Raw genomic sequence first — 27,618 nt, forward strand, 5'->3', positions numbered from 1 at the left:
CAACAGTGAGCTGTAAATGTACATAAACTTATCATACGAACAAAACATTTTTCCCAAACCTAATAACTGCAGTGCCCTTTGCAAAAACTCATGTAAAACACGATCAAAGGCCTTCTCCTGATGAAAACTGACCAGTGGCCGCCCTTGAGTAGTGCAATACTACTTTCAATCCTGCATTCAGGAATGCCACAGGTCTGAACTATATGTCCGATGACAGCCTTTAGCTGGTTGGCTAGTTCCTTGGTGAGAATCTTGTAGTTCATGTTTAGAAGAGATATGGGATGCTAATTTTAAGGTCACATCTCTCCTCCTTGCGTTTATACAGGATTGCGATCATTCCCTCTCCCAACGACAGAGGCATTCTGCCCTCCACCATCATCTGAAGTGCAGCTCTAGCAAGTCTAGACCAATGATATTCCACAGTGCTACATAGAACTCCACTGGGAGACCATCACTGCCCGGGGTCCTACTCAGCATAAAGGATTTAGTAGCACCAGGGGGAGCTTCCATGGCTACCTTACCTGCAGGATCAATAGTGTTAGTGTCATGGGCACTAGGAGTCTTGCCCAGGATTTCACCAGATGACTGGGCTTACCAGAGTAGTGAAGTTCTCACAACGGTCCTCTGCTAGCGGGGTGACTAGCGGAACAGATATCACAGCAGATGGAGAGAGAATGCCAATAAATAATAGGAAAGTCAATGACTTGCAGCAATCTTTGGTCAATGAATCAGCGACTAGCTGATATAGTGGAAAGGCAGATTTGAACACGGAGATCAGGATGGACGTGAGTAGATGCAGGGAGGTAGCAGGGAAGTCAGTGGTCTGCGTACAGCAAGTTGTACCACTGCTATGGTGAGAAGACTTGTCCAGGTGCAGGTAGGTAGCGGGGAAGTCAGTGGTCTGCGTACAGCAAGTTGTACCACTGCTTATGGTGAGAAGACTTGTCCAGGTGCAGGTAGGTAGCGGGGAAGTCAGTGGTCTGCGTACAGCAAGTTGTACCACTGCTTAATAGGCGAGGATGTGTACAGGTGTCGATGAGTGGAGGCATACAAGGATAATAGGATGCAGACACTGAGAGCACAGAGGGACTTGATCCCAATAGATATGCAGCGTATTCAGCAAAGTCTATAACGGTATGTGTGGCGCTGCTTGGTAGAGACTTGCTCAGCACAGATATGCAGTCCAATAATGGATAGTCAATCACAATTATGCATATAACGACTGAGTAGTACGGTTAATTCCAAACAGGTATGCAGCGTAACAATAACAGTCTATAGCGGGTATGGATACCGCTGCTGAGAGTGGAAACTTGTCCTAGCGGATATGCAGAGTAAACGTAGAAAGTCAATAACAGATAGGCATACCGCTATTCAGTAGAACAGTCTGTCCACAGGGAGATGCAGGGACTGCAGAGACGCTGGACGGCAGAGACGAGTGTAGGAACACAGGTGAGTAGATCCGGTAATCAGAGTCCAGCTGAGGACACAGGCAGGAAACAAGAGACTGTAGCAGGTATGGAAACCAGCGATGAGTAGCACAGGGAATCCACAGGAACTGAAGACACTAGTAGTACACGGGAGACAGTAGCGGGTATGGAAACCAGCGATGAGTAGATCAGGAATCAGCAGGAAACTGAAGACACTAGTAGAACACAGGAGACACCTTCAGAGACTCACAGGGAATGAGACTCAAGATCAGGCAATGAGGTAATACACACAAGTGCCTTAAATAGGGAGTTGCATGATCAACCAATTTGGATTAAAAGAAACAGTCACAAGAGTTCTTGGGAACTGCGCATGCGCAGTCCATTAGGATGGCGGACGGCCGCTGTTTAGGACAGGTGCCGGCAGGAAGGCTAGGGAGCCACGCACCAGCGCAGAGGCACTCACGGTCCGGTAAGTGACAGTACCCCCCCTTTTATAGGTGGGCACAGAACACATGGAGCCGGGTTTGCCCGGATTCTGGGAATATAATTTTTTCAGGAGAGCTGGGGCGTTGAGATCATCAGCCCGGATGCAGGAACACTTCTCTGGACCAAAGCCCTTCCAGTGCACAAGGAAACGAAAAACTCCTCGCAAAATTTTTGAGTCTAAAATATGAGTGATCTCAAACTCCTTCTCTTGATGAACTTGAACTGGCCGAGGTGCTGAAGGAGGAACAGAGAAACGGTTGATGATAAGATGCTTGAGTAATGACACATGGAAGGCGTTGGAGATATGAAGGTAGTAGAAGTTTGAAACAGACTGGATTTATCACTTGAATGATCCTATATGGACCAATGAAACGAGGAGCAAACTTCATAGATGGAACCTTCGAACAAATATTTTTAGTAGAAAGCCATACACGATCTCCAATCTTTAGTGGAATAGCCCGCCTCTTTTTATCCGTAAAGGACTTGTATCTGGCAGATGTCTTTTTTAAACAGGTTTTGACCTGAGACCAGATATCTTTGAAGGTCTGACAAACAGTCTCCACAGCAGGAACTTGGGTGGGAGGGAGGGCAGGAAATTCCGGGAAAGACGGATGGTGACCGTAAACCACAAAGAATGGACTTCTTGAAGATGACTCGTGATACATGTTGTTATGGGCGAACTCAGCCCATGGGAGTAAATCTACCCAGTTGTCTTGGTTGACTGAGGAGAACATCCTAATGAAAGTTTCAAGATCTTGATTGACTCTCTCGGTCTGTCCATTTGATTGAGGATGGTAGGAAGATGAGAGTGATAACCGAATACCCAAGGTCTTACAAAGCGCTCGCCAGAATCTGGAAACGAATTGCACTCCCCTATCCGAAACAATCTCAGAAGGACATCCATGAATTCGGTAAATCTCTTTGATGAAATGATCAGCCAGAGTAGATGAAGAAGGTAAACAGGTCAAAGGAACGAAATGTGCCATTTTCGAAAATCGATCCACCACTACCCAGATAGTATTACACTTTTTACTTGGAGGAACATCGGTGACAAAGTCCATACTAATATGGGTCCAAGGTTTGGAAGGAATGGGAAGTGGTTGTAGTAATCCCGCTGGTGTTCTGCGGGGAGTTTTAAACTGGGAACACAGCTTACAAGCGGCCACAAAGTCTTTGACATCCTTCCTCATAGAGGGCCACCAGTAGCTTCGAGAAAGGATTTCTAAGGTCTTGCGTTCTCCCGAATGTCCATAAAAACGTGAAGAATGGAACCAAGACAATATTTTCCTCCTAAGAGATGGAGGCACGAGGGTTCTCCCAAATGGTAGCACCTTGGTAGACGAAGTGGCCAGAGACACACACTTGGGATCTAAAATAGAATGGTTAGGACCATCTTCAACGTCTGAGCACGTCACGAATGCCCGAGACAGGGTGTCTGCTTTTTTATTTTTAGCAGCCGGTTTGAAGGTTATAATAAGTTCAAAATGGGAAAAGAAAAGAGACCATCTTGCTTGACGGGGATTTAGACATTGAGCTGACTGTAGATATGACAGGTTTTTGTGATCCGTAAAAATAGTTACAGGATGACGAGCTTCCTCCAATAGATATCTCCATTCCTCTAATGCTGCTTTTATGGCCAACAACTCCTTGTCCCCGATGGTATAATTCCTCTCCGTGGGTAGAAGACCTCGGGAATAAAAGGCACAAGGATGGAATTTTTGTTGCTCCGATCTTTGGGATAATATGGCCCCTAAGCCAACATTAGAGGCGTCTACCTCTAGGAAGAAGGGAAGCGTCACATCAGGTTGTCGAAGAACAGGAGCAGAAGAGAAGGACTCTTTGAGAGACTGAAAAGCTTGAAGGGCCTCGGAGGACCACAATTTAGTGTTAGCCCCCTTGCGGGTCAGGGCCACTATAGGAGAGGCAATGGACGAAAACCCTTGAATGAAGCGTCTGTAATAATTCGCAAATCCTAAAAAGCGTTGGATTGCTCGGAGAGTAGTTGGCTGGGGCCAACGTAATACAGCGTTCACCTTTTCTGGATCCATCTTAAGACCGACTCCGGACACAATGTATCCCAGGAATGGAATCTGGGATAACTCGAATGAACATTTCTCTAGTTTGCAAAATAAAAAATTTATTCGGAGTCTGGAAAGGACCTCTGCCACCTGTTGATGATGAGTGGGCAGATCCTGGGAAAAAATTAATATGTCGTCCAGATAGACGACGACACAGACATACAGCAAGTCCCGGAAGATCTCATTCACAAAACCCTGGAAGACAGCGGGGGCGTTACACAACCCGAAGGGCATAACTAGATATTCATAATGGCCATCCCTGGTGTTAAAAGCTGTCTTCCATTCGTCTCCGGACTTGATCCGGATTAAATTATAGGCACCTCGAAGATCCAACTTGGTAAAGATCCGGGCTCCCTTAATGCGATCGAAAAGTTCAGTAATTAACGGAATAGGGTACCGATTTTTGATGGTAATGGCATTGAGTCCACGAAAATCTATACAGGGACGTAAGGATCCATCTTTCTTCTTTACGAAAAAGAACCCCGCTCCAGCGGGAGAGGTAGAAGGTCGGATAAATCCTCGCTGGATGTTCTCCTTAATGTACTCAGATGTTGCTTGATTCTCAGGTAATGAAAGTGGATACACACGGCCCCTAGGAGGACTCTTGTCAGGTTGTAAGTCAATCGGACAATCCCATACCCGATGAGGAGGAAGGCGTTCTGACTGAACCTTATCGAACACATCCGCAAAGGTAGCATACTGAGGAGGGAGGCCCGGTGGACATGATGAAATGGACGTCTGCTGTATTTTGAGTGGAACAACTTGAGGAGTGTTCCAGTCAATCTGAAGGGAATGAAGTTGAAGCCATGGAAGGCCTAGTACGATGGGACTGGTAGTAACAGGAAGGATCAATAAAGACATTTTTTTCTTGGTGTAAGGCTCCAATTTGAAGAGTCAGTGGAGACGTACTTTGAGTAATGAGACCATTAATTATACGTGATCCATCAATAGCAGTAACGGCAATGGGAACATTTAAGGAAATCACTGGTAGAGACCATTGATTCACTAGGGAACTAGAGATAAAATTTCCAGCAGCTCCAGAATCTATAAGTGCTTGAGAGACAAAGGATTTGGTAGCAAAGGAAACAGTGGCATCAAAACCACAAACTTTCACATTCGTAGAACATGAAGAGGGCTCCAGGGACCCTAACCTTACCTCTCCAGAACTGGTTAGGGCCTGGCATTTCCCGACTTCCTAGGACATGAGTTCAGCATGTGAGTAGAGAGCTTCGTTCTCTCTCCTCAGATGTTAGTTTAGAGCGACCTAGCTCCATAGGTTCTACTGGAGGTGGAGAATGACGAACTTGAGATACTGAGTGAAGAGGCACTTTGCAGGAAGTTATTCTCTCAGAATCTCTCTCACGAAATCTCATGTCTACACGATGGCAAAGGGAAATCAAATCATCCAAGGAGGAGGGTAACTCTTGAGAGGTCAGTGCGTCTTTAATTTTATCGGAAAGCCCCTGCCAGAAGGCGGCAATCAGTGCCTCAGTGTTCCACTGAAGTTCAGAGGCAAGTATCCGAAATTGAATGACATACTGAGCCACAGTCCGAGATCCTTGGCGTAGTCGGAGGATACTGGAAGCTGCAGAGATAACACGACCAGGTTCGTCAAAAATACTTCGAAACGTAGAAATAAACAAGGCACTATCTTGCAATAAAGGGTAATTTCATTCCCACAGAGGGGAGGCCCATGCGAGAGCCTGTCCGGAAAACAAAGAGATGAGGTAGGCCACTTTGGAACGATGAGTAGAGAAGTTATGAGGTTGAAGTTCAAAATGAACGGAGCATTGATTAAGAAAGCCCCTACAGGTTTTGGGATCTCCATCATATTTAGAAGGAGTAGGCAGGTGTAGCGTGGAAGCGATGGATGCCTGGGATGGCACTGGGGAAGGAGATGGAGATACTGGAGGCTCAACGGTTGCTGCTACATTTTGCACAGGGGTTCCTTGGGAGGCTAAAGCCTGACAAAATTGCAACAACTGTTGTTGGCGAACATCTTGTTGTTCGATTCGGGTGACCAGATACTGCAGCATCTCTTTAGCTGTTGGTTCCGATCCTGGGTCTGTCATGTCCTGATCTTACTGTCACGGGCACTAGGAGTCTTGCCCAGGATTTCACCAGATGACTGGGCTTACCAGAGTAGTGAAGTTCTCACAACTGTCCTCTGCTAGCGGGGTGACTAGCGGAACAGATATCACAGCAGATGGAGAGAGAATGCCAATAAATAATAGGAAAGTCAGTGACTTGCAGCAATCTTTGGTCAATGAATCAGCGACTAGCTGATATAGTGGAAAGGCAGATTTGAACACGGAGATCAGGATGGACGTGAGCAGATGCAGGGAGGTAGCAGGGAAGTCAGTGGTCTGCGTACAGCAAGTTGTACCACTGCTATGGTGAGAAGACTTGTCCAGGTGCAGGTAGGTAGCGGGGAAGTCAGTGGTCTGCGTACAGCAAGTTGTACCACTGCTTATGGTGAGAAGACTTGTCCAGGTGCAGGTAGGTAGCGGGGAAGTCAGTGGTCTGCGTACAGCAAGTTGTACCACTGCTTATGGTGAGAAGACTTGTCCAGGAGCAGGCAGGTAGCGGGGAAGTCAGTGGTCTGCGTACAGCAAGTTGTACCACTGCTTAATAGGCGAGGATGTGTACAGGTGTCGATGAGTGGAGGCATACAAGGATAATAGGATGCAGACACTGAGAGCACAGAGGGACTTGATCCCAATAGATATGCAGCGTATTCAGCAAAGTCTATAACGGTATGTGTGGCGCTGCTTGGTAGAGACTTGCTCAGCACAGATATGCAGTCCAATAATGGATAGTCAATCACAATTATGCATATAACGACTGAGTAGTACGGTTAATTCCAAACAGGTATGCAGCGTAACAATAACAGTCTATAGCGGGTATGGATACCGCTGCTGAGAGTGGAAACTTGTCCTAGCGGATATGCAGAGTAAACGTAGAAAGTCAATAACAGATAGGCATACCGCTATTCAGTAGAACAGTCTGTCCACAGGGAGACGCAGGGACTGCAGAGACGCTGGACGGCAGAGACGAGTGTAGGAACCACAGGTGAGTAGATCCGGTAATCAGAGTCCAGCTGAGGACACAGGCAGGAAACAAGAGACTGTAGCAGGTATGGAAACCAGCAATGAGTAGCACAGGGAATCCACAGGAACTGAAGACACTAGTAGTACACGGGAGACAGTAGCGGGTATGGAAACCAGCGATGAGTAGATCAGGAATCAGCAGGAAACTGAAGACACTAGTAGAACACAGGAGACACCTTCAGAGACTCACAGGGAATGAGACTCAAGATCAGGCAATGAGGTAATGCACACAGGTGCCTTAAATATGGAGTTGCCTGATCAACCAATTTGGATTAAAAGCAACAGTCACAAGAGTTCTTGGGAACTGCGCATGCGCAGTCCATTAGGATGGTGGACGGCTGCGGTTTAGGACAGGTGCCGGCAGGAAGGCTAGGGAGCCACGCACCAGCGCAGAGGCACTCGCGGTCCGGTGAGTGACAGTTAGTGATACCTGAAAGGAAATTATCAGCTGCATCATTGTCGTCATATGAGAGTAGAGGTGGTAATTTCTAACTACTCCCATGACGCCCACCTGGGAATACCAAAGAGTATTGAGAGTTGCATTTCTCATCCGTCTCCAGATTCTCCACCTTTAAACAGAAGATGATGCATCTGGATTCTTCCTCAAAGTTCCTTTTAGGGTCCCCTTGGATTCCACCAGATCATCTCTCACATTGCAGCTGCACAGTCCAGCAGGGACTGCAGTTGTCTTTGTAGCCTCCTGAAGTTCCTCTGTTGTCTTCCTTTACCCTGAAAGGTACTGCATATTTTGAACTTAACATATTCCCACCAGTCAGTCATACAATCAAAATTCTTCCATGTGATCTAGGCATCCCTGTGCTATTCCAAATTCCAACACATCCAACAGAGCACAATTCAGTTTCAAGGAGCCTGCTCCAGGAGAAAAACCGTGGCACGTTTCTTACATTCCTGATGATGATAATGGGGTTTCTGCTGACTCTGGGCTGGCTTAGGCTGCAGGGCAGTAGCTTTTTCCTGCTGCTGCAGCATAGGTTCTGGCCCTCTGGGAGCAGTGCTTTTACATGTGGCTTGCAAGGCCACAGACATTGCAGGATGTTTTTGTGAGCAGTCCTTGGCCTTGTGACCTGTCATTTGGTAATTCCTGCAGGCCAACACCTAGCAGCTTTTCCACATGCGTTCAACCACCCTCTCCCTTGCAGTTCCTGCTGTTTTTTGGCAGATTAGCGTAGTGGAGGAGTCCTGAGTCGTCCAGGTGTTGAAGACCATTATTCGCATTGTCATCTTTCATAAGCCAGAAAATGATGGATCACTTGCCACCCAAGACCCCTTGCAGAGGGCAATTGAGGAGAAGATGGTTTAAAACATACCCTTGAATGCTAAGGGTTTCAGCCTTTGAAAAGCCCTACTTAAGGTTCATCTTCTTACCAAAGGCTCAGTTGTCATGTCTGGGTCCCTTACATCCACCGCCTTCAGCTTGAGGACATCTGTCTACTTCAACCAGTGTTCCAGTGTGGGAATTCACTGGAGTGATCCTGGCTTGACTTTCTTTATCCAGTAGCTGGAGGGGTGGTGGAGGCAGAGGCTCCAGCCTCAGGGAGAGCCTTGGGTGCTAGGTTCTTTCCTCCCTTCTTCCTAGGGTACAGGAACAGATGTGGAGGCTGGAGCTCCAGCAGCAGCAACTGAAGCCATGTTCCCTGTTCTTTAGTGATTTTGGCCGAAGCATTATAAGAACAGATACTACACTTGATCAAAATGCAGAGAAGCAAAATCACAAATACATAGGGCAGTTGTACATAAGTAGCAAGATAACTGTGAGTAAAACTCTGGGGACTCATATAGAATGTAGCAAAAAACAAGTGAGGACAAAACGATGGAAATGGACAGTAGACAGACATTATTATTATTATTATCATTTATTTGTTAGGCGCCACAAGGTATCCGCAGCGCCGCACACAGTACTAACAGTAGACTACAGGGTGAAACCATACAGAACAATGAACAAAAAGTACCAATACTTCAGAAACTCCGGCTAGTCATATGCAGTAAAGACGGAGCGGAAGAACAGGTATGGAGACAGGAGGGAAGGGGGCCCTGCTCGTACGAGCTTACATCCTAAGTGAGAGTAAACAGACCAGGCACAAGAGGAGCCAGTTGAGGCAAGAGGAGAGAAGGGTGGACGAGCTAAAGGGAGAAGATAGGGGTTAAGTAGATGGTTGGTAGGCTTTGAGGAAGAGGTGAGTTTTGAGTGCACGTTTGAAGGAGCACAGAGTAGGAGAGAGACGGATGGAACGAGGGAGGTTGTTTCAGTGAAGGGGGCTGCACGGGAAAAGTCTTGGATTCTGGAGTGGGAAGAGGTGATAAGAGTGGAGGAGAGGCGGTTGTTGGCCGAGCGCAGGGAGCGGGCAGGAGTTTGAATGGAGAAGAGGTTAGAGATATAAGCGGCAGTAGAGTTGGAGAGAGCCTTGTAAGTGGTGGTGAGGAGTTTGAAAAGGATTCTGTAGGGTAAGGGGAGCCAGTGTAAGGCAAGGCAGAGAGGGGAGGCAGAGGAGGAGTGGCGTGAGAGGAAGATGAGTCTTGCGGCCGCATTGAGTATAGAGCAGAGGGGGGAGAGACGAGAGTGGGGGAGGCCAGTGAGGAGGAGGTTACAATAATCGAGGTGGGAGATGATGAGTGCGTGGATGATAGTTTTGGTGGCATCCTGAGAGAGAAAAGGACGGATGCGGGCAATGTTGCGTAGTTGGAAGCGACAGGCTTGGGCAAGGGAATGAATGTGGTTGGGCAAAAGAGAGAGAGGAGTCGAGGGTGACACCCTGGCAGCGAAGTTGGGTGACAGAGGAGATGGTGGTGTTGTTGACGACAATAGAGAGGTTATGGTGGGATGGGAGTCTGGGCGGAGGAAAGACAATGAGTTCAGTTTTAGAGATATTGATTTTGAGAAAGCACTCGGACATCCAGGAGGAGATGGCGGAGAGGCAGTCGGATACCCGAGCGAGGAGGGTGGAGGAAAGATCAGGAGAGGAGATATAGAGTTGAATGTCGTCAGCATAAAGGTGATACTGAAGATCGAAGGAGGAGATGAGAGCACCAAGGGAGGAAGTGTAGAGCGAAAAGAGTAGAGGGCCAAGAACAGAGCCCTGTTGGACTCCTACGGGAGAGGGTAGGGGGAGGAGGAAGAACCAGACGTGGGTACAGAGAAGGAGCGATTAGCGAGGTATGAGGCGAACCAGGCATGGACAGAACCAGAGAGGCCGAGAGAGAGAAGAGTTTGCAATAGGAGGGGGTGGTCCATGGTGTCAAAGGCTGCAGAGAGGTCAAGGAGGATGAGTACAGAGAAGTGACCCTTGGATTTGGCTGATAGGAGATCATTAGTAACCTTGGCCAGGGCAGTTTCGGTAGAATGGAGAGGGGCGGTAGCCAGATTGGAGAGGGTCAAGGAGGGATTTGTCCGCGAGGTGCCTGGTTAGGCGGCTGCAGACAATCCGCTCAAGTAATTTGGAGGCATAGGGGAGAAGAGAGATAGGGCGATAATTAGCAAGAGAGGTGGGGTCAAGATTGGGTTTTTTGAGGATAGGAGAGATATGAGATATACATGAGACAATAGGTGGAGAGGACCCTGCCTGTGAGAGCTTACATTCTAGAGTTAGAAGTGGTGAGAGACAATAGGACCTATTAAACGCTTTTTAACCATCTGTTGATAGGATAATTGTATGTAGGTGTGTTGATTGGCACGAGGGTTCAAGTATTTAGTAGTGTTGTCCTTCATTTCATATCCAGCCACAAAACAAATCTGATCACTATAAATTACACACCTAGATCACATCAGGCAGGAGGGCCTCAAGGCGATTAGCAAGAAGGTTAGTGTGAGGACACCAGGGTTATAACCAAAGCTCTCTAGATACCCAGTCCTCTAGGTTCACAGGTCACACAGGTAAGGAGACAGGAAAGAAATAATAATCCCTTTTATTAAACAAAGTGCACACACTTAGTAAAATACAACAGTGCTCCCCAAGGAGAGACTTGTTCCTCCACCAAATATATCAAGTGTCAGAAAATCACCAGTGCAAGTAAAAACTCCCCAACAAAGTCCCCAGCAGGTTACCTCCAAGCACAGAGTCTTAGCAGGCCCAAACTCCTGGTAATAAAATCCACAGTTGACAATCCAAGTGGGCCAGGGTTTACGATCCTTAAGGTGGGTCTGTGTATCTTGCTGATCCCAGCCGCTCGACCAACTCTCCACCAGCTTGGTGGGACCCTGGGTATTAGTCTCCCTACCGATGTAGGCTCACCAATTCCCCAGAATCTGCGAGTGTCTCCCGATGGAGTGGTAACAGAATCAGTCCTAGAGGTACACTGTCCGATCTCTGTCAAGAAGCTCCTGCCTCAAGCATTCCTTTAAGGCCCTGCGAAAATACGGTTACTCTCAAACAGTCCAAGTCCTCGCTGTCTCAAGATTCTCCAACAATAACCCCCCTCCCCCAGACAGCTCCTTTTTGTCCCTTCTCACAAGTCCTCTGATCCTGGCCACCTCCCTGGGTCAACCTCCCACTCATTGTCCTCTTGTGATTGGTGGTGTGAAGAGTTTGGGTGGTAACAGTCGTGGAAATAGTGCATGACATCAGTGGTCTCCCCCCTGCGGTGATGGTGCCATTCGACTGTGTTGCAGAGTTGCTAGAACAATAGTTAGCAAACAGGGAGAGACCCCCTCCTGATTTTAGATAAGGTCCTGATCCTTCTCTTTTTAACCCCTTCCACAACTTTCTGATGTCACAGGGTCCACAGCTGATTCACACTTCCTGTGAGCTGCCTGCCCCCTCCCTTTCTGGACACCACAAGAATAACAGATCTGGCCACCGAGCGGCATTTAATAACAGAGTAGGCCATGGTTGTTCAATTGGCCCACTGAGGACAGACCGGGTTGGCACGATATTCTCAATATAAGGCCCGGGTCTGTCACAGTTAGCATATAATTTGAGATCTATGTTAAGTAAGGAAATCTGTCTATAACTGAAAACTGGGCATAACTTTTATATTACTTCTAAAGGCTGGTAAAAGGACTTTAAAATTTCATTAAGTGGTTGTAGTAGCAAAGGTGATCGGTTTACTTGGAAAGTTTTATTGTATACACTAGTGAAGACTAATTGTTTAAATGTATCCCCAGATGGGGAAGGCGTTGCCTTATGTGATGTTTCTAGGGTTTTTATTTTTTGCAGGAGTTGTTTATCTTTTTGCCTCTCTCTCTGTTTCTTTAATAGGGAACCCATTTGTATGCATTTATCCCTCAAATTGTAATTTTGTAACTACTTTGTGTGTCATTAAGATAAATATAATAATCTATCCTTGTTGCATTAAACCGCCAAATCCATTACCTTTGTTAAGAAGATAATCAAAATGTAGCTTGGGGCATGACCTGCCCATGTGACCTGGGCAATGCTGCTCTCCAAAATTAAGTGTAAGTGCTGTGGCTAGTTAGGAAGTAATCAATTTTAGAGTATACTGTGTTTGGGGAGGATTAAAATATGTAATCTCTTACCAGGGAATGTTGAAGGTGTTGGCCAGCTGGTGTTCATGGAGCAGCATTCTTACCTTCCATGAGAATGCAGGGAAGATCTAATGGGTACCATAGAGGAGTCTAGTGCAGGGTCCAAGACCCAATTCAAGTTGCTACCTGTGATCAGGATGCCTTCTTATATAGGTACAATAATCTGGCATCCTAGTAAAATAGCAGGTTTACCCTGCTTTGGGGAATATAAGTTAACAAATGTTAAGTGTTCACCACATATTTTACATTTTACTAAAAAACTCTTCAGTCCTTTACTATCTGATGGAAAACCTCTGTCAGTAGAAGGCATTTGGAAATGAGGATAGCCAATCCTTAATATTTTCCTTTTAGGAAAGTAGTGGAGGAGTGGAGTGGGAAGAAAATACAATATAAAAATCAAAATAACAGTGTAAAAATGAAATGAAACCAGACTTTTTATGCCAAATATTATTGCCCATGATCTGCTACTTTGAATAATGGATGGGAGTAACTGGGGTACATAACAATTGCCTTCTGTAGAGATTTAGACTTCCTGACATTTATAAGTGTAAATCTAAGGGTTCATAAGCTTGTCTTCCGGATATTATGTATTTAAATGTGTTATGAAAAGACTAGGGCGTTAATGCTGTATGTATGAATAATTTTAAATAATTTATAAATTACAATTCATAATTTATGAGGCATAACAGAGCAACAACTATAGACTTAACTATCTATTACATGAAAAAAGGATTGTGAAGGTGGGTAGGGGACGTGTCAGAGTAATCTAGTATACTAGACAGAAAGTTGTGTATATGAAAGACATTTATTTGCATAAACAATTTTATATAGTCAGTATAGACGCTTATTAATATAAGCGTGTTCTGGCTAGAACTCGTAAATAAATGTATAATCAAATACAATGCCTATAGATAAGGTGTCACAGTAATCAAATAGTAATAGGCAAATGATGAACAATGTAGTGAAAGAAAAACAAATCAAGACATATTCAATATCCAAAAATATATAGATAAAATGTTGATAAATAATCTGAAAATAATACTGGAGGCACAGTTCGTATAAGGATGTCAATAAACACCTAAGAAATATTGCACTGTAAATGGTGCAGTTGTCAGTTGTAAATATTGTCTTTAAGTTGTTCCAAAAAAGTGTGAGCATAGTCCAGGGAAAGATAAGAAGTTCAAATAGGTTAATATATGTATTTTTAAGTACAATGGGACTGATACTTCAAAGTGTTGCATAAAAAAATGTGATGGCAGTCTGCAAAACAGAACAGTTACATGTGTAGTTTTCTCTGTGTATTCCATATCATCTTAAAAGGACTCTTCTTACCTCTCCTGAATTAGAGGTGTTTTCTGCGGTCCCAGATGTCAGATATGGTCAGTGGTTAGATGTGCCCAGCAGCCGTAGGAAAGTCGATGTTGGGTGTTTGTAAGCAGATTAACACTGCGTTGGTGCAGTCTGCAAATGAGTTGTCTCAGGTAGGGCAGCAGTGTGTATGCTGCTGCTTTGGTAAGCACAAACTAGCTCTCTATCTCGGAGATACTGCTTCTCTAATATTCACACTTAAAACTATGTATTGTTCCAAAGATGTACATAGATGTTCATAAATGGCAATAACTGTCAGGAAAAATGTTGCAATGTTTATACCTGTATTAACAGGTTTCTTCAGGGATGCATTTAAAATTAAGACATATTCATTCAAGTGTGAGTTATATAGTCAAAAGATCCGCCCACTAATTATCTAAATTGGTGCAAAGGTGTCTACAGATACTGCCACTAATTGGCTCCTATTAGCTCCCACAATGCAGACAAAAACATGAATAACACTAGCCCCTGTTAGCCTTCATTTGCCTGAATTACGAAATGTAGGCTAATATCAAAACCACAAAAGGTGTGGGTAAATGTCAAACTAAAATAAGGATACTGGAACAGTGACAAAATGGGAAGTCGTAAGTTTGATAAGTATGTAGCTAAGAGCTTAAAGGTACAGATATTGGGGAGAGACCAGTAAGCATACCAGGTATATACATGTTTGCATTTAGTTTTTAAGAAAGGTACCAAAATCAAAATATAAGTTTAGACCTTTAGGAGAGATAATGTCCACATCATAAATGGGGGCAGCACGGTGGCTTAGTGGTTAGCTCTTCTGCCTCACATCACTGTGGTCATGAGTTTGATTCCCGACCGTGGCCTTATCTCTGTGGAGTTTGTATGTTCTTCTCGTGTTTGCGTGGGTTTCTTCTGGGTGCTCTGGTTTCCTCCCATAATCCAAAAACATACTTGTAGGTTAATTGGCTTCTATCAAATATACCCTAGTGTGTGTGTGTGTGTATGTATGTTAGGAAATCAGACTGTAATTTCCATTGGGGCAGGGACTGATGTGAGTGAGTTCTCTGTACAGCGCTGCGGAATTAGTGGCACTATATAAATAGATGATGATGATGATAAATCCAGTGATCTTCCCTAGAAATGTGCTTGATGTAGCCCCCATACACACAGACACAAACTCCAGTGTTTGGGAAACTTTTTTATACTGATGAACTTAAAGGAAACTATGATCATGTTTGTGGTAGTTTAGCAAAATGGTCTAACACACTATGGGGCATATTCAATTGTCAGCGGAAACGCAGAAAATCTTGCACTCCATGGACTATTACCGTTATTACGGTAATGCTGCACGGGAAAAACAGTTATTACGGTAATTTTCTCGCTGGATTTCAGCTCGCAGCTCCCTAAGCCGCAAGCTGAAATCCAGCTTAACGGTAATAGTTTTAACGCGCCGCGGAAACAGGACAATTGAATATATGCCCCTATGAGTGTCTAATTGTTTCTTGATATTCCTGAGGTGTTTGAACACTATCTTCTAATCATAATGGAGTCCGCAGGGTCACTCTAAAAGGTAGACAACCCCTGCTGTATCATAAGAGATTTTGCTTTTAACCTTAAACTCTTTTCTTGTAGTTTGTGATTTGAAGCTTGTAAGTGGCTTAGTCATACTTTGCTAGTAGAAGTAGAATCTTTCTTTCCCTTCCCCTAAGCAGGTCTCAGCTTTAGCTTTACAGACAGGGGAAGAAAACTGGAGACCAGCTTATTCCTACACTTGTCAGTCTTCCTATAGATAATTGCAGGTTTTTGAAGAAGGATTTTAGCCAATTTGTCATCCTTAAGGCGGATAGGCAAATGTTTGCAAATGATTTTCTCAAACTCTTTAGAGTTGCTGCTGAATTGTGTGATCAAAGTCACGTTAGTTTCCCTTTGTTAGTGTTTTTTACTGCTAGTGATCAGAAGTGATTCCCTCTCTAGCTTAAGAGTGTCATGGTAGGCACTGTTAACTATCTGTGTTTTGTAATTCAGTTCAAGGAATCGTTTTTTGAGGGATGAGGCTTGGTTTTCATATGCCTCGAGGTCAGTGCAATTTCTTCTTCACATTATAAATTGCTCTTCATGGATGTTCCATAAATGATGGCGATTACTAGAGGCTGGAATCTAAGTTCTAAGTTCACTTTCTTGATAAAGGTCTTTGGGGTAAACTACTAATCAGATTATATTATCATTTATTTAGTACATTCTACAAAATTTACTACCCATTGCTGTCCCCCGGATATTGCCCGTTAAACCAGAAATATTTTTTTCATAATATGAATTCAATGGCCTCAATAATGAAGTCTATTTGTGTTTGACATGCGTACATCCAGCTTCATTTTCTATAATCGTATAGGGGAATGTTATGTCATATGTAAGTAGCGTATAATATTTTTATCAGGTCCGTTTCTTGAGAATCCTCAGTATATCAGAGTTGTTCTTTAGATAACTTATTTTGCTTAACAACCAAGGGTTGGAGAAAGTGGTCAATGCATTCCGACAAATTTGATGTAAGGGAATCAATCCTAGAGACAATTCTACAGACAATAGGTCGCCCTGGGTGGTTGTGTAAGGCTTTGTGCATCTTAGGAAGGCAATATATCACTGGTGTGATATATTGTGGTGTTTTAGGATGTTTACGGTAAAGGAAATTGAGTTCCTCTTTGTTAATGATACCGTCCTGTAAAGCTTTTCTGAGGAGTTTTCCTAGGTCTGTATTGTGTAGGGTCACTAGGTAATGGTTCGTTAGTGAATGTATACTCAAGCTATTTTAGTATTTCTGGCTCGTAATCAGATTTCTTGAGAATCGGAATTCTCCCTCCTTGATTATAATGGATTGTTGTCCTTTAATTCTTTGAGCAGAATCTAACAAAAAATAAGCGATCAAAGTTTTTTTCAACCAGGGGGAGTTTGTTCAGGTCATCTTCTTCTAGCTTTTCTAAAAATTTCCACAAAAGCTACTTTCATGTAGCTTGGGTAGAAGAGTGGATTTGTTTTTAAGCCCTGCATATATAAAAGTGTAGTATCCAATGCATTAATTGCATTTTTGTTTCTGTTTTCTTGAGTAAAGTTTTTCTTTAAGGTATCCTTTTCGGATTAATGTGTGTATGTTGATCTATTGATTTTTTTTTACTAGGGGTGAATTTAAGGCCCTTGCTAAGTACTTGTATTTGAAGGTTGCTAAGGGTAGTGTCACTAAGGTTAAAAATACCCTTTGTGTTTTTCTCATTATTTTGGGTTTTGCTCTTAGTTCTAATGTCTCCTCGCTTTTCTCTAGTTTGTCTGATCTTGCAACTCTCTTTAGGTTCAGAGAGCTGTTTCTGTACTCTGCTTCTGGAATGGGATGGTTGTGTTTTGCATAGTCCTTTTCCTAAAACAACTTTCCAAATTTTTACTATTGTTTTATTCAATAGTGAAGTAATGGACAGAGAGGTCCTGAGAGTTGAGGATGATCTCAAACAGGGAGGATCTAGTGAGCTCTAGATATTGTTTGCATTGGTTTTAGTGTGTTTTTGATTTCTTTGATTGCTTGTATTCCTTATTGGGCTGCCTATATACAGGGGATTGAAAGGATCATACACCCTTTTCCTTTAGTCATGTTTCAGGATCTGTTTAATAAGGAGTGATTGATTGAAGTGGAATGGACTGTGATTTCTGAAATGTCGGAAATTGCCAGATGTGAAAGTTCCCCCACTTCTATGGTGTCTTCTTATCTCTATTTGTAATAGTGTGGAATTGTCTGAATGTTTAATGTTTCGGAGACCTTTGTTAAATATTCAAGGGCTGTAAGACAGTTTGTCTGCTGTGAGAGGCTTGATTTAGCATAAATCCCCATCAGAACTTACTGGGCCTGAGTCATTAAGGAGAGCAAAGCATAAAAAAAGAGTAACTTTGCACCTGGACAAAACCATATTGCATTGGAGGGGAGGTAAATTTAAAATTTGGGGAAAGATTTATAGTTGGGTTCGGGCATGTCATAGATCAACTTTAAATTTCAGTGTAAAAATAAAGCTATCATGTATTTGTGTGCTCTCTCGGCCTCTCTGGTTCTGTCCATGCCTGGTTCGCCTCATACCTCGCTAATCGCTCCTTCTCTGTATCCACGTCTGGTTCTTCCTCCTCCCCCTACCCTCTCCCCGTAGGAATCCCACAGGGCTCTGTTCTTGGCCCTCTACTGTTTTCGCTCTACACTTCCTCCCTTGGTGCTCTCATCTCCTCCTTTGGTCTTCAGTATCACCTTTATGCTGACGACATTCAACTCAATATCTCCTCTCCTGATCTTTCCTCCACCCTCCTCACTCGGGTATCCAACTGCCTCTCCGCCATCTCCTCCTGGATGTCCGAGCGCTTTCTCTTAATCAATATCTCTAAAACTGAACTCATTGTCTGTCCTCCGCCCAGACTCCCATCCCAAGATGACCTCTCTATTGTCGTCAACAACACCACCATGTCCTCTGTCGCAACTTTGCTGCCTGGGTGTCACCCTCGACTCCTCTTTTGCCCCCACATTCATTCCCGTGCCCAAGCCTGTCGCTTCCAACTACGCAACATCGCCTGCATCTGTCCTTTTCTGTCTCAGGATGCCACCAAAACTATCATCCACGCACTCATCATCTCCCGCCTTGATTATTGTAACCTCCTCCTCACTGGCCTCCCCCACTCTCGTCTCTCCCCCTTCTGCTCTATACTCAATGCGGCCGCAAGACTCATCTTCCTCTCACGACGCTCCTCCTCTGCCTCCCTTCTCTGCCTTGCCTTACACAGGCTCCCCTTCCCCTACAGAATCCTTTTCAAACTCCTTACCACCACTTACAAGGCTCTCTCCAACTCTACTCCCCCTTATATCTCTAACCTCCTCTCCATTCACACTCCTGCCCGCTCCCTGCGCTCGGCCAACGACCACCGCCTTTCCTCCACCCTTATCACCTCTCCCCACTCCAGAATCCAAGACTTTTCCCATGCAGCCCCCCCTTCTCTGGAACGACCTCCCTCATTCCATCCGTCTCTCTCCTACTCTGTGCTCCTTCAAACGTGCACTCAAAACTCACCTCTTCCTCAAAGCCTACCAACCATCTACTTAACCCCATCTCCTCCCTTTGCTCGTCCTCCGTTCTCTCCTCTTGCCTCAACTGGCTCCTCTTGTGCCTGGTCTGTTTACCCTCCCTTAGGATGTAAGTTCGTATGAGCAGGGCCCCCTCCCCTCCTGTCTCCATACCTGTTCTTCCGCTCCGTCTTAACTGCAAATGACTGGCCGGAGTTTCTGAAGTTTTTGTACTTTTTGTTCATTGTTCTGTATGGTTTCACCCTGTATAGTCTACTGTTAGTACTGTGTGCAGCGCTGCGGATACCTTGTGGCACCTAACAAATAAATGATAATAATAATAATAGATGAAAAAACAACCAGTATTTAACTTATGTGCAAAATAATAAACTAATTTGCACCCCTTGGTTTGTAACATAGTTTGTCCCGGAGAACATTTACTCCTTTTTGTGACTTACTTTTCTTAATGACTCAGGCCCAGAATGTTTAAGTTTGTCAGTGAGCTGTTTAAGCAGTCATCTTGGCAAGAGAGTGTGCCAGCAGAAGTCGTGTAAGATTACGACCGTATGTCCATTACAATCTATCCCTTTGTCTCTGTAACTTTCTCAAGACCTCTCCATGCACTGTATGATAATGCAGTGTGCATATAATATCTTGAGGGATGTTGTTTTATAGGGTTTGTTGATGAATGGCCCTATGGGAGAATTGGAGAATGTTGGGTTGTGGTGAGGTATCTTGGGTTTTTGCGGTTCCTTCTTCTCTGAGCCTCAGAGAGTGATAAAGTGATCTGTCATGGCATGTTCTATGGAGGGTATTGATTTGTACTTAGGAGGAATATATTAGATCATATCAATATGGATATTGGAAGTGTCTGATGTCATATGTTACAGTGTAACAATATGTGTAGTTGTAGAAGGGCATTTGTAAATCGCATATGGGAGTCTGCACAGCAAAGCCGTGTACAACAAGATTAAAACAAAGTCTCAGAGGCTGTTAAATATGTTAATACAATAATAGTGTACTAGAACTTAAGTAGCCTGAAATATGTCTACCTTTGGCTTTTTTTTTATATATTTACCAGAGTATATAGATATGGTATATCATGTGAAAACCAGGGAGGTTCTTCATCCAGAGCAGCTCACAATTTACCTATGGAACTGCAGTATTCATTTCACAGATTCATATGTTACATACATTTCACAAAATAAAATGTATGCAACAATATTGTAGAGATAGCGTTAATGAGACATATGAATGGGGTTAATATAGGCCCCGGTATAATGAATAGGCCCAGAGTTCTCTAATGGGCTTCAGTTTCAAGAGAAAATGTATGGTGTTGAGACTCTCCTTTTCATTTTTTTGTGGTTTTCAGTGACTAACCCCTCTCCTCTGCAGGCTAACAGGCTTCCTGGATGACAGGAACCATGCATATTTTATAGTGCTCCCTCAGATGCTTCTCCCCTGATGCTGCAAAATCTGGAGTGCCAATCTGCTATTTGTGACTATGGATGCCTGCTGGAATCACCTTCTTATTTTGTTGATGGTCTCTTCTGTTTGTGTGTATAGAAGGTTTGGTGAAATATTAAAATGTGGACCCAGGAAAACAGTTTCACTTTCACTTCTGGGCCAGGAGAATAGTGGATGCCATGGTGATGCCTTTAATGTTGGTGGCGTCCTTGTACCACTATACGAAATGTCTGGGCTGGTATAATAAAGCTGTAAACCACCCACAACCCGCCCAGTGGATTAAGGCACCTAGGCCATGTACAGAGGACATGAGCAGTGTTTTATTTCTGCTAGAAAGCAGAGTTATTTTGAAGAGCAGCGTGCAGCAGAGAAAGAGGAATCCACTGAAAATGCAGAAATTTGTATATGAATATCTCCAGATATACTAAGACACTCAATAATGAAACCTGCTCCATCCGCTACTAAACCACTTTCAGTAAGGGAAGATTTAACTGACAGGCAGCAAAGACAAATATTGTGAGGTGTGAAAAATTGGAAGCCTGTGTGTTCAAAAGCAGAAATCCTAGAGCTCACGATAGAATAACAGTAGCAAGGTGATTTTTGTTTTCAAATCACGAGTTTCAACTTTAAACGTAATAAGCATTTGCAGGAACTAAAGCAAATCAGTATTCGTGGCAAGAGTAGTGGGCGTTCAAGGGAATCTATAGGCATATGGAATCCTTTTTGAGTCCTGAAGTACAATATCATCCTGATTTTATATTCTCATTAAACTAGCAACATGCAACATAGCAACATAACTTTACAAGGGGATGTTAAGTTCTCCAGGGATTGGACAGCTGATGTGTGAAATAATTAGTGGAAATCAAAAAGCACTGAGTTGACAGACGTTAGAAGGGAGACTGAGGATTAAACACTAGGAAGAATACGTTGAGAAGACTGAACTGGGAAGAATTATCAGGCTGTGGATTAAAAAGAAAAATAGCAGACATAAGAACAGATTTTGTAAACCTATGGAACAGAGCTTCAATTGAGGCCACACAAATTTAGTTTTTTTTGGACTGTAACTTCTTTGTACTAGAGAAAGATACAATGCATTAACTTTATATTAACTTTATAATAAGGGGCTACAGGTGTCTAATAAAACGGAACTGTTTTTATTCTCTTCCTAGATCAAGGAACCCATAATCCTGGCCAAGAAGTCCAATACAACGTACAACATTGTGGGGACTACATACACACTGAATATCAAGGAACCAGCCCTGGCAACAATTGCAAAGAATGCATCTCTTCCCCCACCACCTCTATCGCCACCGCACCCTGAGCTAAAAGCACTAGATGGCAAAAAGACTTATAACAGTGTTAGTCGCATTGACAAGATTTCCCGAATTGTCTTCCCTGTCATGTTTGCCATCTTTAATTTTGTGTACTGGGCAACATATGTCAACCGAGAATCAGCGATCAAGGGAATGATACCTAAATAATCATTATTTAACCCTCTCTTTGATCTTTACTAGTGTGGGGCATCTTAATTGTTTCTTTACCAAGAATCACCTGCTGTTGGCTGGATGATTTATTGGTTTGAGATGTCTAATTTCTCTCTTTTTGCTCACTGTGATACCTACCCCTAAGGGGCTAGTTTGCTTATTTACTTTGGAGGGCATTTTACTGTAACCCTCAATGTCTGACGTTATAATTAACATATCTTTTTTCAGCCCATTGTTTAATTGCAAAGAAACTTGTGATACACATCTACAAAGGTAACCATGTCCCTTTCTAAAATTGCACTTTCTGCGGTATGTACCAGTTCTGATTTTGCATGCTTAACAGTCTTTCATGATGATGGTGGTCTGTACCTTGCTCTTTTAAATAAGGCTTCCAAGCTAGGTGCCTTGTTAATATTAATATTACAAAATCCCACAAGCTTCAAGTTCAACCACATTATACTGTATAAATATTTTTTATGTTTTTAAAACCTGCCGAGTAATGCAAAGTAGGCTAGACTTGAAAATCATTAATCTGCCTAAAATGATCCTCAACCCTCATCGAGTTTAATCCCTGTTCTAAAACAAGCATGCAATCACATTTCAACTGTTAAAATTGCTGTGCATGGGGTATGCACTTGTACTTGTGCATGTGTCAACAGTTTGGTCTCTTGGAAAAGCTAATTCTGAGTAAGTGACCAAATAATCATCTTGATCTCATGCCTCCAGTTGTAGTGTCTTGCAACAAGTTTGGAGACATCTTAATGAATATATAATACTATGTTTCATAGTTATTGTCTCACCCACAGTAATCAAAGAGCTATATCATTAGGTTGAGAAAAACTTGTATCGGATTAGTTGCATGAATGCCAGTCATGCAAAGTAGTGTTAAATGTGGCAGCTTATCATGGACTGTTCTCTTCTAGTAACCACTTAAATCACAGAGGTGACTGAGGGTCGAAACCCTGCAGCTTTTTACCGAGCTCAAATATGTACTCTACAATACATAACCCACCCGCTTGTCACTATATTTCCTTGGTACCTAGAGATCTTTTTAGAGCTTTGTAATATAATGTACTTTCCTTGGTACACGTTTGTTACAGCTATAATACAGAATTCAGCTAACATTGTCAATTTGTTCATCCTATTGAATAGAAACATGAAAAAACATTGTGTTTGACGTGGATAAAGAATGATTGATTTAATGTCTGAGGTATTATGTATAAATAGCCACAGAGTACCAGAAACCACTAGAGAATGATAATGTCCATGTTTTCTCTTTCACAACTGCACATCCAAAATCCTCACACTGGCTCATATAATCTCTAAAATCAAATTTAAATTACATACCCTTACCTACAAAGTCATCAACAAAGCCACTCCTTCATACATCTCAAACCTATTTTGCCTACAGTATATGTCCCTATTTTGTGAATGTCTTGTTTTCTGCACTATCTGGTGCTGCTGAACATTGTGGCAACTATTAATAATAATTAGAGTTGAGTGATTCAGAGAAATCAAACAGAACCGATTTGTGGGATGCCAAGTCAAACTGAGTCATAACTCGGTTTCTTGCACCAAATTTGATCTGAAAACAATTTAATACATCATTTCCGAGAAAATATTGGATCTCGTAAGTTTTAGATCAATATCTTCTATAAATAGATCTTCATCCTGTTCTCATCTGCCATTTTAGAATTGATAGCATGTAGGGATGTTGTTTACAGCAATTGTGTGCTCATAAAGTGGGTTGTAGAGGGTTGGACAGAGTGAAATAGGAAATTTATATTGAAATAGATGTGATTTTACTGCACAGATTTTAACAGTTTATTTATAGATCAGTCTGCTGAAATTGTGTGTTGATGAACTGAATATGATAGACTGAAGGGTAGACAATCATGGACTACTGGTATATTACTACCAGTAGTAAACTAATTATGAATAGGCAAAATAACATTCTTTCTTGCTTTTAAAATCCAAGTGTTTCAATCTGAAGGCAATTGTGTGAGGGCAGTATCACTGATGCCTGAACTATAGTGGACAAAAACAGGGTGCTGTGTAACTCTGAGCAGCACCCCCCCAAAAAAAAATAAAAAATATATATATATATATATATATATATATATATATATATATATATAGTTCCTGCTTTTAAAATCCAAGTGTTTGACTGTGAAGGCAAATGTGTGAGGGACAGTATCACATCTGTAGTAGTAAGCAGCCAAAAGGATGAGAAGGAGGATCATGATGCTTCAGGCGCTGCTGCTGCTGCTGCTGAAGGCGATACACCTACCAAAGGGCTGTGACTGTCATGTAACCTTTTTGACCAATACCACTTGTCCACATATCCGTAGTTAAGTGGATAGCAGGTACAATGACATTTTCTGGGGACTGAATAACTTTGTGTTTAACCTTCTGGTATAGTTGAGATATTGCTGTTCGGGAGAAATGGAATTTGGTAACGTGGACACATGACCTCAACTAATGTACTAAAACCTGATGCATTGATGGCGGAGATTGGAATGATGCCAATGCTAATATAACTCTCATGGCTTTAGTGGTACGCTGTGCAACAGGATACTGGCTGTCATATTTGGTTCCTCTTGCAAATGGATGTTTCACAGTCAATCGTTGTTGAGAAATTTGCTTAGTCTTTTTAGTCGTCTTCTGAAATTTCACTCCCAGCAACAGCAGCTGTAGCGAACATGGATTCTTCTTGGGAATCGGATAGCATTAGAGGAGTCAGTTTGCATTTGCAAATTAGATGCTGGACTATATTCTAATAATGAGGAGGTTGATAATGTAGGTGTTGACGATGAAGATTGCATGAGGTATCTATCTATTGTCCTGGTACCTGATGCTGGACTGCTCTTGAATGAACTCGCTGTAAATGACCAAACAGGGTGGAGGTGCCTAGATGGTCAACATCCCTACCTCAGCTTATTGTGGCATCACAAAGGCTACAGATGCCTTGACAAGTGTTATTTGATTGAGATAAAAATATTTCTACACAAGAGGTGAATTATTTGGTGTTTTGCCCAGGCATGAGAAAGCGCTTATCATCACATATAGCACGCAAGGACACCCTTAGACTCTCCTCAGGATTTTATGAGTGCCCAATTTGTTCTTTAGCCTCAGTGTTCTTTCATGCACTGATGTGGCTTTTGTGGAGGTGACAGACTTACACTCAGAGCAAGAATGTGGTGCACGGGAAGTTACAGAAGATGCATGACCGTGTTGGGCACTTGATTTTGCAGTGGCATTCAAAAATGTGTAAGAGCAGTAGCAGAACCACTACTAGCAAAACGTGGTCATGGTCTGAGCCTTTCCTTGCCACTGCAGGTGGTGTATGGAATGTTAGCTACTTTCCTTTTTTAGACAAATCACCACTTTCATTAGTAACTTTTCCTTTAATACTTACATCTTACACTTAAGATTGACAAACGTTGTTTTGATCTGGAGTGCCCTTTCTTCCCGCATGACCTTTTTTACTAGTAAAGGTTGAAAAAGTACTACTGCTGCCATTACTAGTACAGGGAAGCTCCTTATCTATAGACCGGTCCAACAATTGATAACAGTTGCAAAGCTATTTGAAGTTGTAGCTAATTTTAACTGCCACCACTCCACGTGAATACCCAATGAGATAGGAAAATGAGGGAATGTTAACTATTGCACTAGAATATCATTTAAAATAATGCAATTTGTTAAAAGTGTTTTTTGGTTTGTTTTTATGGTTGTGCTGTCAAACGCAGCGTCCTGTCTTTTGGCTGCTTACTAGTACAGCTGTACTACTCCTTCTTACACAATTGCCTTCTCAGTCAAACACATGGACTAAGAAAACAATAACTATTTTTGGGGGGGTATGCTGCTCAAAGTCAACAAAGACAACGTACTCTCTGTAATGATGGCTTCACTAAGAAGCATACTGGTGTCAATCTCTTGGAAAAATGCAGGGATGTCATAGCAAAATGGCTCATTCCGTGATTCCTAATTGCTGATAAGTGATAAGTGAACATTGTGTGTGCATTACGACTGGGTGAATTTCAACACGTACCATGCTTTGCACACACAATAAACTTGGTTGTTCAAGATTTCTTAAAAAATGAGAAGTCAGTGTAGTAGATGCTGTCTGTAGCCTGTAACATTTTTCTGCAATTTTGCCATTCAGCAACCGCATGTAGAACATTGCAGCCGCTGCAAAATAAAATATATCATCTTCCATGCCATCAACTGAAGGAAGAGGCAGTTACGATGTGGAATTTCACACTTTATATGCTTCAGCAACTTGAGGAACATCTACCAGCCATCAAGACTTACACATCTCACCATGATATAGGTAGAGGGGGGACATGTTACTTTACTCCAGCACACTGGAGAATCCTTTTGGTTTTTTGGACTTTGGACACCTTGGTGTGTCTTCTATCCTAAGTGTATTACTGTTACTGCTTTCCCTATCCAATGTGTCACACATGATGTCTACAGTGAAGAGAACAACAAGTGCTTCCATTGTCTCTCAAACTATTTCACTTCTTCTTTTCTAGATTGATTATTATTGCAGCTGCTATCCCTCTCCATGTGACACATGCTGATAACATTAAGAATAAAATAGGGCCCACCTTGAGATAGCGTCTTTTCTAAAATGACCCTCCTATTAGCCACTGGTTCTGCCTGTGTGTTTTAAGGGTGTCCTTTATTTTATTAAACTGCTATCCTATCTGCTACTGCTGTGTCACTATGTTTCATAGGGTTTGTATCTTTTTTTTAAACTGCCATGTGTTTGTGCCACTGCTTTGTTACTATTTTAGCCAGCCAGCTCCCTGCATCTTTTGGCCAATAGTGGTGAAAATGTTGACATTTGAGGGTAAGGTACATAATTCCGACAGTGTAAATGTCGGCACTAAACCTGGTGGCTATACCCTGGACCCGGCCACCATTGGTCTTTTAATGTTGGCATTGTGATTGGTGACATTGTGAATGTTGCCAATGACACTGACAACATTGTCCATTGACACCTGCAAGTGTCAGCATTTAGCCTACCGACATTTTTATGTCAGCAGGTTAAGTGCCGGCATTTACACTGTCGGAATAATGACTGCCGCCAGACAGTTGTGAGGTGGTCACTAGAAAATAGACTATAAATGACTGTTAATGATATAAATACTAATGTTGAAATAAAAACAGCTCAAAATTACATGATTTTAACTTTTTCACAATTTTTAATGCAATCCAAAACCAAAGCACGATAATGGTTTTAAAACCAAAACCCAGTGATCTACTCACATCTCTAATAATAATATTTTCACCCATAAGAACAGTTATAAATATGTCCCCTAAATATAGATATAAATCTTATAATACTGACCGGTTTTATAGGTTATGTGACTGTGCCCTTTTTTTCTCCCTTCAATGATCAAACCATATTATTTTGAATAAGGGAAGATATCGTAGAACATGAATAATAATTTTTTAACTAATGACAAACTATAACTGGCAATGCATTACATGGCTTCATAGCCAGAGGCAGTAGAACTATGTTAACTGCCTTTGTAAGATGATCCAAAAACAGTCAGTTGTAATTTTTTAGTGAACCATCTGCCGGTAGTATTCACTTCATTATTATCTTTGTAATAGTATGTTGTTCTCTGTTTTTATGTGTTGTTTTT

At 42.6% G+C, this 27,618-nt stretch overlaps 1 protein-coding gene across 6 annotated transcripts in view; it reads left to right on the forward strand.

Annotated features, from left to right (window-relative positions):
• Window positions 1-24,046, forward strand: part of GABRA3 (gamma-aminobutyric acid type A receptor subunit alpha3) — a 252,998-nt gene extending 228,952 nt beyond the window's left edge. For all 6 annotated transcript variants that reach the window (XM_075184593.1, XM_075184595.1, XM_075184596.1 and 3 more), the window contains one exon: window positions 21,644-24,046. In XM_075184593.1, the coding sequence (XP_075040694.1) occupies window positions 21,644-21,955 (312 nt within the window). In that variant the 3' untranslated portion in view covers window positions 21,956-24,046. The remainder of the gene's footprint in view (window positions 1-21,643) is intronic.
• Window positions 24,047-27,618: the final 3,572 nt, after the last annotated feature.

Source organism: Mixophyes fleayi, chromosome 9, assembly GCF_038048845.1.
Source record: "Mixophyes fleayi isolate aMixFle1 chromosome 9, aMixFle1.hap1, whole genome shotgun sequence".
NCBI lineage: Eukaryota > Metazoa > Chordata > Amphibia > Anura > Limnodynastidae > Mixophyes > Mixophyes fleayi.